This window comes from Cynocephalus volans, chromosome 8 (assembly GCF_027409185.1).
Source record: "Cynocephalus volans isolate mCynVol1 chromosome 8, mCynVol1.pri, whole genome shotgun sequence".
Lineage (NCBI taxonomy): Eukaryota > Metazoa > Chordata > Mammalia > Dermoptera > Cynocephalidae > Cynocephalus > Cynocephalus volans.
The window spans coordinates 31,995,715-32,010,963 of NC_084467.1; the positions used below are offsets into that span (position 1 = coordinate 31,995,715).

Consider the following 15,249-nt stretch of genomic DNA (forward strand, 5'->3'; position numbering starts at 1 on the left):
TAATGTACTTTTCTTGCCTTTATAGTTAAGCAGTTGATAACTTCACACCTAGTAACACTTCTTTATATCACATTTTCTCTGTGCAAATAACTGGTGTGGTTCCTACCTCCTGATTTGACCCTTCCTGATGAGTACATACACCTTAGCATCCTTTCAATTGTGTCTGACATAGTAGCCACTCAATAAAATATTTGTTGAATTAATAACAATATCATTTATTGAGCTCTTACCACCTCAGGCTACCCTTGTATTATCTTATTTCGTCATCAAAATAACCTTATAAGAAAAGAACTATTTTCCCTAATAAAAAAGTAAATAAGTACTGATATATAGTGAGTGTTAAATTAAATTACTGTCAGGTAAGGCAGTAATCTGATCCGATACAGAGATTAGGCCATGTGGGATTAGATCTTCAGACTGAGTGTCAAAGAGTAATTTAGGGATCAGTCTACGAAATGGGCAGCGTGACAGTGGAGGTGCAGCTCCCATGGATTCAGCCCAGGCCACTCACAAGATTAATTGGAACTCTTCAAAATGTCAGGTGTAGTCTCACAGCCCCTTGCAGGTGAAACTGAAAATCAAATAAAATCACCTGATCCAAGGTCTGATGCCCCTCCTGACTATAGTACTCATTTTTTTCCAGGGCCCCCTGGACTAGCTGTCCCCCCACCTGCAGGCTACCCAGGAGTCTTGCCTATGGGATAGTAGAGTCCACAGCAGCCCAGTACCTTCCCTTTGTACCAGCCAAATGGTGGTACCCATCCAATCCAGTATCAGCCTGGCAAATATCCCAATCAGTCTGCTCCAATAACACGGATGCCAGGGCCAACTCCTATCACAAACTGCCCTCCTGGTCTGGAATACTTAGCTCATTTGGACAACATACACATTCTTCAGCATTTCGAACCACTGGAAATGATGACAGGTTCTGAAATTTGTAAAGCTACACAACTATGCCAGTTGTGGGGTTAGTGCAATAGCTATGCTAATTGTATCGTTAAAGCAATTCATACTAAGTTTCCATTTGTATTGTCAGGGCTAGGGATCAGACCCTTCAAACCCATTGTACAGACTGGGTCACAAACCCCTCACATGCCAGGCTAGGTCACAGACCCCTCACACACAGGTCCACACTAGGTAATTGGGAAAGATCCCAAGAGCCATTGGCAGATGACACAAGCTCAGTCCTCAGCAGCAGCAGCAGCAGCTTACAGCAGCCTCCAGCAGCAGTGGTGGCCTCTCGGAGGGTTTCGGGGGCACTGGCAGCAACAGCTTGCAGCAATAGCCTCCAGTAGCAGTAGCAGCCTCCCTGTGTCCACCCAGGGAAATCCCAGGGGTGGGGGGCCCTGTGGACCAGAGCCACTCATCCTTTATACTTAAATCCATAACCCAGGACCCCTGGGCGCACATATGCAATTACATTAGACAATAACCAAGGAACTCCTGAGCACACGTGCATATTTACATCAAATGCTCGGCAAGATTCTGAACATCTGAGGGGCCCTGACCATTTTCCTTCACTTTCCCTATGAAACTTATAATAGATATATTAAAAACAACTCAGACCAAATGGTTTACATCATAACTGAAGATGCAGATGACTTTACCAGGAATACTTATTGGACACTGAGGCCCTTTGTCCTTTGGGTTACTGACTGTATGGGCTGAGAAATCATGCCAATGCAGAAACCTTTCAACACACCTGCTGTTGCTTCTGTTGCCCCTCAGCCAGACAAGAGCTGGAGGTGCAGTGTTCTCCTGGCATCACCACTGGCTTTGTTGCAGAACACTGGAACCTGTGCAGGGCGGCTTATGGCATCCCAAACGAGAAGAAAGAGAATGTGATGAGTGTGCTTGGGCCGTGTTCAACCTGTGGCTGTGGTTCAGATTCTGTTTTGGTGGCCAAACCCCTTGATGGTGTATCCATCATTGACAGATCTCCACCACAACGTTCATCATGATAGAGGGACACAGCAAATCGTCAATTATGGTTAATAAAAAAAACAAATAAGAAAAGTTGGATTAGGCTTACAGTCAACCCTCACTTATTTGCAAGTATATTTCTCTGCTTTGCAGATTATTCTTATTGGGTAGGCTTGGAGCATGAGTGCAGGAACACATTCTAAACGTGTGTTTCGATTGAGTGCCTGTCCACTTAGTAGACTAGGAGTTCATCCTGAAAAGCTATGACTCATTAACCAAGTACACATATACACAATAAGCTTGAAAACACTATAAACATGAGATAAGGGAAGATGAACCCTAGAGCTCTCACGTTATAATAGACAGTGAAATGGTGGGCTTTATACAGCAATCTCTGTTGGGACAGAGCCACATGGCTTCTATCTGTAACCCTTTCCTACCTCCATCAGTATGTCCTGTTAGGCAAACTTGATTCCAGGTAAAAAGAATGTTAATCTTTTTACAAACAAAAAGGAAGGCAGGCAGACATAATCATGTTTTATCGTACAAAATTTTTACTTGTGCGCATATAAACCTCCTTCTGCAAAAGTTATAAAATTTTCAATGAGAAATTTGATTTTATTACAAAATTTAGCTTTTTTTTTTATCATAAGGTTTGTATTTTCCATGCCTGTTCCCTCATTCCCTGGCATGGACAATCAGGAGCTGCCTATATATGAAGGCAGGATCAGACTATCAGGAAAGGAGTTGATCAGGGCTACAACCTGTCAAGATCTCTGAGCAACTTAGAGATACCAGTGCCCTTAAAAGAAGCTTGCATTTAAGACATTTATACATAATACATTTAATACATAACCTCTCTTGGTCACAGATGCCTATATATAAAATATGTTTGGGAGAATCTCTAAGAGAGCCTGCCGAACTTTTGTATCTTGTTTGATGTGACGCAGAAGAGATCATTCTTTTTTCTTTTGAGAAGATGTCTGATGATCACCATGCTGTTTTTTTTTTTTTTTTTTTTTCTAGCAGCTGGCAGGTATGAGGATCCGAACCTGTGACCTTGTATCATAAGGCTGCTCTGTAACCACCTGAGCTAACCAGCCTGCCCTAACCATCTGTTCTAATGGCAAGAACTGGAGTTAATCTACACAGTTTGAGAGATGGCCTGACCCTGTCATTCTTGAAGGGAAGTGATGAATAATTTCTGGATAGTTTAGAGAGAGAGAGAATGTCTTTTTGTGTATTGTTGAGAGCAAGAACTTTAGTGGCAAATAGATTCAGGTTAAAATCCCAGATCTGCCTTTGCTACTTACATCTTATATGAACTCAGAAAGTTACTTAGCTTTTCTAAGGCTCAATCTCCTCATCTGTAAAATGGGAAAAATAATACATATCTAAAAGGGCACTCGGTTGAATTTCTTGTAGATACTTTTTTTAATAGCATACCAATTTATGATCCATGACTGCCCCCTAGAGGTAAAATTAAAATACTGACTCCATAGCTATGCTAAATATAATCCCTAAAAGCCTTTTTCTTCCCAAATTGTCCAATCAAAAAGACAGTAGTTTCTGCAAGTCGAAAGGCCTGTTAACAACTGGTCTTTAGTGTCTTCTCTTTGAATCGCAAGGTCAGACTTCCTCAAAGGGAACCAGGAAGGGTTGGCCCATTTAGGTACTGCAGGGCAGAAAGGCACCAGAGAAATAATTCCCATGAAAGGTAACTTATGCACACACAGACAAACACGACATGATGTTCACATAGCTTTACAAAAAAGATTCCCACACTTAAAAAAATACACAAATCAGGGGAAACTTGTGGACCTTTTTCTTGCCGTCTCTTAAGGGAGGACCGCTGCTGGTGGCCGGTCATGGGGGCTGACCACCACTCTGCCCTTGGCAGGAGAGGCTGCCTCGTTTACAGGCAACAGCTTTGAAGTATGGAGCAGGAAAAGAACTGTTTCTTAACTGCAAAAGCGAGTCTCTCAACAGGGAACATGGTGTCGGGCCGCTGTTGACGCTGCCAGGATCCCGGAGGCCGGGGCCACGGTGAAGGCGGCCAGCTGCCCTATTTAGGATTCGAGGTTTCAGGCCGGCATAAAAGAAGATTCCTGGGAGCGCCCGAGCTGTGCTGCGGGACCGAGCGAGCAGCCCGAGGCGGCGGCGACCAGGAACAGGGACGGCGAAGACACAGAGGCAGAGAGGGAGCCGCTCGGCCCGGCACAGCCCTGTGAGTGACCCCCGGCCCGGCCCTGCTCGGGGGGTGGACGCCCGCCCGGCTTCCACCTGCCCCACTGGGTCATTCACCGGCCCTGGGGCTGCCTCCATTTTCTCAGGTGGTGGCGGCTCCGGCCCGGCTCGGCCAGGCCTGTCCTCCTCACCTGGCTTGGCTCCTCACTGAGCCTTCCCACTTGCTTGCCCCGGCGTGGGCCTTCCCGGGGCCTGCGGGCCGGCCTCCCCTCCCACTCCCTCTGCGGTTCTCTGGCGGGGCTAGTGGCGTGGGGCGTCCCCAGCCACTGTCGGGAGGGCAAGGAAGTACGGGCTGGGCTGACGGTCACTCCACCGCCCCCGGGGCTCCGGCCCCCGGTAAACTTCCTGTTAGCGGGAGGCAGATACCATCTCTGCGGCCACCAGTTCGGAACAACGCCTAACCGATTTCTGGTTAGGAATAGTGTGGTCAGAGAGTTCCCAAGTTTGCTTGAACCTGCCGGAGAGCTGACTGCGGGCAGGCACCAGACTCGGTCCGCACGGGGGGGGGGGGGGGGGATTCAAAGGTGAACCATGTGCTGTGGGCTCCTCCCCCGAAGAGCTCATGCTCTGGTGTGGGAGATAAGACAAGTACACAAATAACTGCAATACCAGGAGGAAGGTGATAAGTCCCGAGAAAGATCTACACGGTGCTACAAAGGCACCCAGAGTGACCAGTCGTCTGCACCTAGCAGAAACCTGGTAGACTTCCTGGGCGAGGTAGTGCCGAGCAGGGTCTTGAAGGACCAGCTGATAGACGAGGGTTGCAGAAGACACATCCCAGCCCAGCCCAGTGAGCACAGAAGGGGGAGACGCCTGGCTAGGGAGGCGGAGACTCAACAGAAACCACACACCCTGTGGGGCCACCACTGAGTGATCCAGCAGCCCAGCAGAGTCCAAGATGACCAGAGAGGTGGCTCCCCGGAGAAGCCCAAGACCTGAGGCAACCATACACACAAGGCACTAGAGGCCAACTGAGCAGTCACGGAGGTAGCCATACCAAATTGGCAACCACAGCAACATCTTAGTTAGTCAATAGTCTCAAACCGGTGGACTGTGAAACCCCCTGCCACAATGAATAAACATCAAAAAAAAAGATACCAGAAATACAAAAAATCAAGAAAGTATACCACCAAAAGTTGATAAATCTCAAACTCTAGATCCTATAGAGCAAGAAGCCCTTGAAATGACTGACAAGGAATTTCGAGTGATAATTCTAAGGAAACTGAATGAGATACAAGAAAACAGCTAGACATCATGATGAAACGAGGAAAAGTATACAGGACCTGAAAGAGGAAATATACAAGGAAATCAATGTCCTGAAAAAAAATATAGCAGAACTTGCCGAACTGAAGAAGTTATTCAGCGAAATAAAAAACACAACGGAGAGTTTAACCAGCAGGTTTGTCGAAGTTGAAGAGAGAATCTCTGAACTTGAAGATGGGCTGTTTGAAATAACACAAGCAGACAAAAAAGAAAAGAAAAGAAAAAAGAATCAAAGGCATTGAAGAAAATCTGAGAGAGATATCAGACAACCTTAAGTGCTCAAATATCTGAGTCATGGGTATTCCAGAAGGGGAGGAAAATGGAGATTGCATTGAAAACATATTCAACAAAATAGTGGCAGAAAACTTCCCAGGTATAGGAAAAATCACAGATCTTCAGATCCAGGAAGCTCAACGATCTCCAAACGTATTCAACCCAAAAAGGTCTTTTCCAAGACATGTTATAGTCAAATTGGCAAAACTCAGAGACAAAGAGAGAATCTTAAAAGCTGCAAGAGAGAAGCGTCAAATCACCTATAAGGGAGTCCCAATCAGGCTAACATCACACTTTTCATCACAAACCCTAAAAGCCAGAAAGGAATGGGATGATATATTCAAAATACTAAAAGACAGAGATTGCCAGCCAAGAATACTCTACCCTGCAAGGCTATCCTTCCAAAATGAAGGGCAAATAGTATATTTCTCACACAAACAAAAACTGCGGGAGTTCACTACCACACAACCACCCTTACAAGAAATTCTCAAGGGAGTACTGGGTTTGGTTCCTAAAAAATAACTACCACTGCCATAAAAACCCAAGAAAAATCTAAACCCACTAGTATAATAAAAATGGCATTCATGAAGAGAAAACAAACAAACAAAAAGGCTATCTACAACCTAAGGAACCAACAAACACAGGAAACAAACAGTAAATCAGAAAGCAAGGAACAAAAGACACCTAAGACAACCAAACAACCAATAAAATGCTAGGAATAAATCAACACCTTTCAATAACAACTCTTAATATAAAAGGTTTAAATTCCCTAATCAAAAGACACAGACTGGCTGACTGGATTAAAAAGGAGGACCCAACTATATGCTGCCTATAAGAGACCCACCTCACCCATAAAGATTTACATAGACTAAGAGTGAAAGGATGGAAAAAGATTTACCATGCAAACAGAAAAGAAAAACGAGCTGGAGTAGCTATTCTTATATCTGACAAAGTAGACTTTAAACTAAAAACCATAAAAAGAGACAATGAGGGACACTACTTAATGATAAAAGGACTGATCCATCAAGAAGACATAACAATCATAAATATGTATGCACCCAATGTTGGAGCAGCCAGATTTATCAAACAAACTCTATTAGACCTAAAGAAGGAAATAGACCTTAATACCGTAATAGCAGGGGACCTGAACACCCCACTGTCAATATTGGACAGATCATCTAGGCAAAGAATCAGTAGAGAAACACAAGATCTAGACAATACTCTAGATCAGTTGGACTTGGCAGATATCTACAGAACATTCCATCCAACAACCTCAGAATATTCATTCTTCTCATCAGCACATGGATCATTTTCCAGGATAGATCACATATTAGGTCACAAATCAAGTCTCAATAAATTCAAAAAAATTGGATTTATCCCATGTATTTTCTCAGACCACAATGGATTAAAACTAGAAATTAATAACAAACGAAACTCTGGAAACTATAAAAACACATGGAAATTAAACAGCATTCTACTTAATGACATATGGGTCCAAGAAGAAATCAAGCAGGAAATCAAAAAATTTACTGAAACTAATGAAAATTATGATACATCATACCAAAACCTGTGGGATACTGCAAAAGCAGTATTAAGGGGGAAATTTATTGCATTAAATGCTCACCTCAGAAGAATGGAAAGATGGCAAGTGAACAACCTAACATTTCACCTTAAAGAACTAGAAAAACAAGAACAATCCAAACCTAAAGTTAGCAGACGGAAAGAAATCATTAAGATCAGAGCAGAACTGAATGAAATTGAAACCCAAAAAACAATACAAAAGATCAATGAATCAAAAAGTTGTTTTTTTGAAAAGATAAATAAAATTGACAATCTATTAGCATGGCTAACAAAAAAAAAAGAAGAGAGAAGATTCAAATAACAAAAATTAGAAATGAAAAAGGCGATATTACAACTGATTCATCTGAAATACAAGGAATCATTCGAGACTACTATAAACAACTACACGCCAACAAATTTGAAAATCTGGAGGAAATGGATAAATTTCTGGACACACACAAGCTCCCAAAACTGAACCATGAAGACGTAGAAAATTTGAACAGACCAATAACAATAAAGGAGATTGAAGCTGTTATGAGATGGCTCCCAACAAAGAAAAGCCCAGGACCAGATGGATTCACAGCAGAATTTTACCAAACATTCAAAGAGGAATTGACACCGATTCTTTACAAACTATTCCAAAAGATTGAAACGGACGCAAATCTCCCAAACTCATTCTATGAAGCAAACATCATCCTGATACCAAAACCAGGTAAAGATATAACCAAAAAAGAAAACTACAGGCCGATATCCTTGATGAATATAGATGCAAAAATCCTCACTAAAATACTAGCTAACAGAATACAGCAACACATACGTAAAATTATTCACCACGATCAAGTGGGATTCATCCCAGGGATGCAAGGTTGGTTCAACATACGCAAATCAATAAATGTGATACACCATATTAATAAACTCAAACACAAGGACCATATGATCATCTCTATAGATGCTGAAAAAGCATTTGATAAAATTCAACACTCATTCATGACCAAGACCCTCTATAAGTTAGATATAGAGGGAAAGTATCTCAACATAATTAAAGCCATATATGACAAACCCACTGCCAATATCATCCTGAATGGGGAAAAGCTGAAAACTTTTCCTTTAAGAACAGGAACTAGACAAGGATGCCCACTCTCACCACTCCTATTCAACATAGTGTTGGAAGTACTAGCCAGAGCAATCAGAGAAGAGAAGGAAATAAAGGGCATCCAGATTGGAAAAGATGAAGTCAAACTGTCCCTGTTTGCAGATGACATGATCCTATATATCGAACAGCCTAAAACCTCTACAAAAAAATTCTTGGAGTTGATAAATGATTTCAGCACAGTAGCAGGATACAAAATCAACACACAAAAATCAGTAGCATTTCTTTTCTCCAATAGTGAACATGCAGAACGAGAAATCAAGAAAGCCTGCCCATTTGCAATAGCCACCAAAAAAATAAAATACTTAGGAATTGAGTTAACCAAGGATGTGAAAAATCTCTATAATGAGAACTACAAACCACTGCTGAGAGAAATTAGAGAGGATACAAGAAGATGGAAAGATATCCCATGCTCTTGGATTGGAAGAATCAACATAGTGAAAATGTCCATACTACCCAAAGTGATATACAAATTCAATGCAATCCCCATCAAAATTCCAAAGACATTTTTCTCAGAAATGGAAAGAACTATCCAGACATTTATATGGAATAATAAAAGACCATGCATAGCCAAAGTAACGTTGAGCAAAAAAAATAAAGCTGGAGGCATAACACTACCTGACTTTAAGCTATATTACAAAGCTATAATAACCAAAACAGTATGGTACTGGCATAAAAACAGAGACACTGATCAATGGAATAGAATAGAGAATCCAGAAATCAACCCACACACTTACTGCCATCTGATCTTTGACAAAGGCACCAAGCCTATTCACTGGGGAAGGGACTGCCTCTTCAGCAAATGGTGCTGGGATAACTGGATATCCATATGCAGGAGAATGAAACTAGACCCATATCTCTCACCATATACTAAAATCAACTCAAAATGGATTAAGGATTTAAATATACACCCTGAAACAATAAAACTTCTTAAGGAAAACATAGGAGAAACACTTCAGGAAACAGGACTGGGCACAGACTTCATGAATACGACCCCAAAAGCATGGGCAACCAAAGGAAAAATAAACAAATGGGATTATATCAAACTAAAGAGCTTCTGCACAGCAAAAGAAACAATTAACAGAGTTAAAAGACAACCAACAGAGTGGGAGAAAATATTTGCAAAATATACATCTGACAATGGATTAAAATCCAGAATATATAAGGAACTCAAACAATTTTACAAGAAAAAAACAAGCAACCCAATTAAAAAATGGGCAAAGAGCTAAGTAGGCATTTCTCTAAGGAAGATATACAAATGGCCAACAGACATATGAAAAAATGCTCAACATCACTAAGCATCCGGGAAATGCAAATTAAAAGTACACTGAGATATCATCGAACCCCAGTTAGGATGGCTAAAATCCAAAAGACTCTGAACGATAAATGCTGGCGAGGTTGTGGAGAAAAAGGAACTCTCATACATTGTTGGTGGGACTGCAAAATGGTGCAGCCTCTATGGAAAATGGTATGGAGGTTGCTCAAACAATTGCAGATAGATCTACCATATGACCCAGCTATCCCACTGCTGGGAATATACCCAGAGGAATGGAAATCATCAAGTCGAAGGTATACCTGTTCCCCAATGTTCATTGCAGCACTCTTTACAATAGCCAAGAGTTGGAAGCAGCCCAAATGTCCATCATCAGATGAGCGGATACGGAAATGTGGTACATCTACACAATGGAATACTACTCAGCTATAAAAACGAATGAAATACTGCCATTTGCAACAACATGGATGGACCTTGAGAGAATTATATTAAGTGAAACGAGTCAGGCACAGAAAGAGAAATACCACATGTTCTCACTTATTGGTGGGAACTAAAAAATTAATATATAAATTCACATACACACACACGCAAAAAAAAAAAAAACGGTGGGGGGGGAAGAAGATATAACAACCACAATTACTTGAAGTTGATACGACAAGCAAACAGAAAGGACATTGTTGAGGGGGAGGGAGGAGATGGAGGAGGGAAGGAGGTTTTGTTAAGGGGCAACAATAATCAACCACAATGTATATCGACAAAACAAAAAAAAAAACCACAAATCATCTCTATCTTATGCAAACTACATCAAATAACCAACCAGAGAAACAAACAAAAAACTGGGGAACTCTGCTCAATTCATTTTATTAGGCTAAAACAGGTCCACCAACCAGGGTTGTTTTTTTTTTTTATATCTCAAGTATTATAACAGTTCCAGGCATATAGTGGGCACTCTGTAAATAACTAGTAGAATAAATCAATGGAACAAGATAATTTCCAGTGGTAATAAATGCTATGAAGCAAATAACACAAGATAATAGGACTGAGAATCACTGGGGCAGACTTCTATAAATTGAAAAATCAGGGAAGAACTCCCTGACTGGGTGACTTGTAGCGGTGTGCTTGTAAAAATATTTAGCAACTGACTTTCCAAAAACAAAAGCCTTGCTATGTAGCTTTTCTGTATTCCCGAGGTGTAAATGTCCCCACCATGGCCTATTCTATGCTACTAGCATAACATCACTGAATAAGGAGTTGGAAAGAGATGCTCACAACTGGCTCTCACAAGCCAGTGCAAGCCAGCTCCAGCACACCACTGGACTCGTATGGTATGGGAGTGCTCCATAAATGTCTCTTGAATGAATCACTAGGGTGTAAATTTCATGAGGATAGGGATTTCCTCTGTGTCCCCAGGACCTAGAACATTTCCTGGCTTATCACAGTTGCTTAGTAAATATTTCTTGAATAAATGAATACATACATAAGTAAAGAATTTCTTCATTCACTTTTACCCAGAGAATTATCTAGCATATTTGACCACTGCTGTGGGTCATTGTTTATGATCCCTCACCTTCATATGACAGAATCATTTTCAGTAAAATCATGAGATTAAATGAATAATATTAAGGTCCAGAAAATAAAAAGCAGAGAGTGAGAAATTAGTCTATATAAGCATGCCAATAAAAATAAATAAATATTACGATGCAAAAAAGGAAAATTGTAATTAATTCTTTTTAATTGCATTGATGTATTTTTTGAAAAAAGAACAATACTCATATCGTTCTGTTACAGTAATAAATAATATTACAATTATGATTTTTGAGCCTAACTTCTGCAAATTTGCCAATGATTTCATCAAAATTTATCTTTTTTGCACATTTATGTTCAATAGACAGTATAGACAGATTTTTCTATCTTTAGTCATAGTTGATTGGAGAATACATTTTATTAATTTCAATTTGAAAAAGTACTTTTGCATGAGGCAACATACGTACAAGTACAAGGGTACTTCAAAAAGTTCATGGAAAAATTCATATTATCTTTTAATTCTATTTTTCTGCAAACTTTTTGAAGTATCCTTGTAACTTAGGAAAATCTTAAACATAGGATAAATTTGGCAAAGACTCATAAAAATCCCATCTCACAATAAATTTCAGAAATTAAAATTCTGCCCATGTATTTATTCTTTAGAATTTACTCTAGTAACTTTCAAATGTCTCCCCAGTCAGAAAATTTCCATTAAAAGATATTTACCAGAAAATTCATCAAATACGTATATATATTTGGTTAAAATAAAAAGGCTTAGCTTCTCCAGCAAAAACCAGAGAAATTTGCTAAATGATAATAAACATTAACATCATTTGATCCATTGATTTAGAATGAGTGTCCGGTTCTTGGTGAAAACAACTGAGTCATGAGTATGTACAACTATCCTACACGGGAGACAGAAGAACACTGGTTCTTTAAGTCGAAGTGGTTATTTTCACTATTTTACCAAAGATTCATATGTAAATATAAATGAAGAAGTTAATCTACACAGTTTGAGAGATGGTCTGATCCTGTCATTCCTGAAGGAAAGTGATGCATAATTTCTGGATAGTTTAGAGAGAAGTTACAACCTTTTCAGCTAGTTTTAAAAGGAAGAGTTCTGTGTATTGAATTTCTAAATTAATCTTTCGGTTTCTAAAACTGGCCTTAAGCAAAGGTCTGAAACCTAGACAACTACCAGGAACCCTGTAACCCAGCCCAAGAAGCTACTTCCCAGTATCTTGGAACTGTTTTTCAGTTAGGGGAAACAAAACATTCCACTAAATCCTAAAATTAGGTGCCCAAAAGGACCTGGTATACCAGGTTAGACTCCCAGAACAATTCCATATTTTACTAGGGAGGCTTAAAATTTTTTGTCTTAATGGGTAAATGATGGCTATTCTCAACTGACAACATCATTACCCCTTAGTAAACCACAGAGGTTAGAGGGGGAAAAGTACATTTTTACTTACATAGCACCAAATATGAGGGTACTTCAAAAAGTTCACGGGAAAATAGAATTAAAAGATAATACAAATCTTTCCATGAACTTTTTGAAGTACCTTTGTACAACTACCAACATTCTTTTTAATCTGGAAAAGGTATTTTTAAGAGTCTCCAAAAGAATAGAGAAACTAAGGATTGGAAGGTTTAAGCGTACATGAAATTTAAATATTGAATCTTTCATATATTTTCTCTTTACTCAAAAGGTACTACATAAGTTACATGTAAATGTCCTTTCATATGTTTTTAAAAATCAGATACTTCTCATTTAAGTGGAAATTATTTAAACTATAAGGGGTAGGAGTAAAGAATGATCTATATATCCAATTCAAGTTACATTAAAACCCAAATATAAAATATAAACAGAAGCAAAATTTTCCTAAAAGGAAGTAAATATTCACTATCTGCGCCCCCACCCAAAGTAGATAAGTTACACTAAAGAGAAGAAATCTACATGGACTGGGATACTTTCTTGCTTTGACAGATGTAAATAAAAATAAATTTCATGTTGCCTAAATGTTTAGGATTAAATAGTTAGAAATATATCGTTCTATTCTTAGGGACAGGTCAACTAGGGGAAATAGGCTAGCACAATCATCTGAACTGGTTGTCTACGTACGGGGCAGGGCTTATTCCTTTTCTTTAGCTTTGCCCATGTAAAGCATGCCATAAGACGTCCCGATTTGCCAAGGACAATGCAACCATTTCTATAGGTCGACCTTGGCAAATCACATAAGGTTCAATGGCATTAAGGGGGAAACTAGATTCCATACTTTCTTCTTTGTCTGTGTTTCTTCCCTCTCAAACTCTTTGACATCTTTTTGGCTGCTATAAATAATGCCAGTAGGAGTTGATGGTTGAGAACTCGCTTTCTTGTGGTTGGGAGGATTGTGTGATTTTGTCATCATTTTTCTCCACACACGACTGTTTGGAATCATTCATGTGGTTTGTCTACAACCAGGACCATCAAAACCCTCTTCTGCTTGTGCTGAGTTTTCTAGTTTGGCTTTCTCAGGGACTTCTCCTTTATCTTCAGGAAGCCAGTGCTCACGAAGGGCCCGGCATCTGTTGCAACGTGGTGGGAGAGGAGGATTCGTTTCACTGCATGAAGTACACTTCCAGTAGTCAGCCAAGGAAGTTTCAGGATCTTCTTCAAATGAATCTCTATCACTCTCCCCTGCCTGATACACAGGGACTTGATTCACCTCACCATCTTCATCGGAGAGTCTTGTCCGTCTTCACCAGGGCTATCATCTTTTGAATTGGGAGATTCAACTTCAAATTCTGCACGAAATTGATCTGAAACTGAATCCTGATTCAACCAATCACCTGAATGTTCACTTATGCCAGCGTCAGCGTCTGGATTTGATGGAGGCCCTGTCCATTCACTGCCACTGCTCCCTTCACCACGCGTCTCCCTTACTGCACATGGAGCCTGGCATTCTTCAAAGGAGTGGGAAGTACTATCCACGAATGGCACTTTCTCTGATATTCACCAGATAACTCATCTTCTGTCTCACTAATTGCTCTCCTAGATGAGGTAGATGGTCTAGAAACCAAATTTAAGATGAAGGTTTCTCTTCCTGTGGCTCTGGCACAGGGTCATTTGATCACTCCCACCTTCAGGATGACACCTGTTCTCACTCGTGGATATGCCTGAATTGGATAATTCCTGTTGATTGACTACTGTCAAGTTTCTGTAGGTCATTGTATATATTTTCCTGTGCTCCTTTACAGAGAAGCTTGGCACTCCAAACAAATCTCCTAGAAGATTATTGAACGATATACAACATGTTGTTGTTTTTCATCATATAATCGTTTTATCATAATACTGGCCAAGATAAAATAGAACCTACATCCCAGAAAAGATCAGTATACTGTACTCATGTATCGCTAGTGCAGAGTTCTTAACCTGGGATCCAGGGGTGCCTAAGAACCCCTCTTACATTTGAAAGAGGGGTTCTTAGGCATCCCTGGATGCCAGGAAGGCTTTTTGTACACATAGGAAGACTTTTTGTGCACAGCTTCAAAAGCAATGGTTTTGGTCTAACCAGGGTCTCTCTGAAGCTGGGATCTGTGAGGTGGTTACAGTGCCATCAGTAGACACACACATGTTGGTATTGTGCATTTGCCAGGGGGGTTTTGCTCTTGGGGTAGGGGGGGAACCTCGAGACTCCCCAGTTCCCTACATGGGAGCCTGGAAGCCTGATGCCCTGGGCCTCTGGGCCCAGGCTACCGGGGTGCTGGAATGCACTAGTCCAGAAAGGAAGGAGCCTCCTGGCAGAGAAAGAGGCAGGACTTGGGTCAGAGGAGTCAGAGTCGCCCCTTGGGCTGGGCTGCTTGCTCCATCTTCCTTCCACTCACCCAGGGCTGCACAAGCCCACAAAGGAGCCAAGCTTGCCGAGGTTCTGCAATGTGCACCCCCTACTGCCTTTGGGGAGTGCCAAAATGTCTTTCTTTTGGGGGAGGGTACAGGGGGCGGCTGGCCAGTATGGGGATTCGAACTCTTGAGCTTATTATAACATCAAAGTCT

At 40.8% G+C, this 15,249-nt stretch overlaps 1 protein-coding gene and 1 pseudogene across 1 annotated transcript; one reads left to right on the plus strand and one right to left on the minus strand.

The window, feature by feature from the left end:
- The first annotated feature begins 534 nt into the window (after nucleotides 1-534).
- LOC134384107 (phospholipid scramblase 4-like) lies at nucleotides 535-1,961 on the plus strand. Its single transcript, XM_063105737.1, is given in 2 exon segments — nucleotides 535-871; nucleotides 1,738-1,961. Coding segments are annotated over 2 exon segments (561 nt in total).
- An 11,326-nt stretch (nucleotides 1,962-13,287) lies between these two features.
- Nucleotides 13,288-14,844, minus strand: LOC134385172 (E3 ubiquitin-protein ligase Mdm2-like; annotated as a pseudogene).
- Nucleotides 14,845-15,249: the final 405 nt, after the last annotated feature.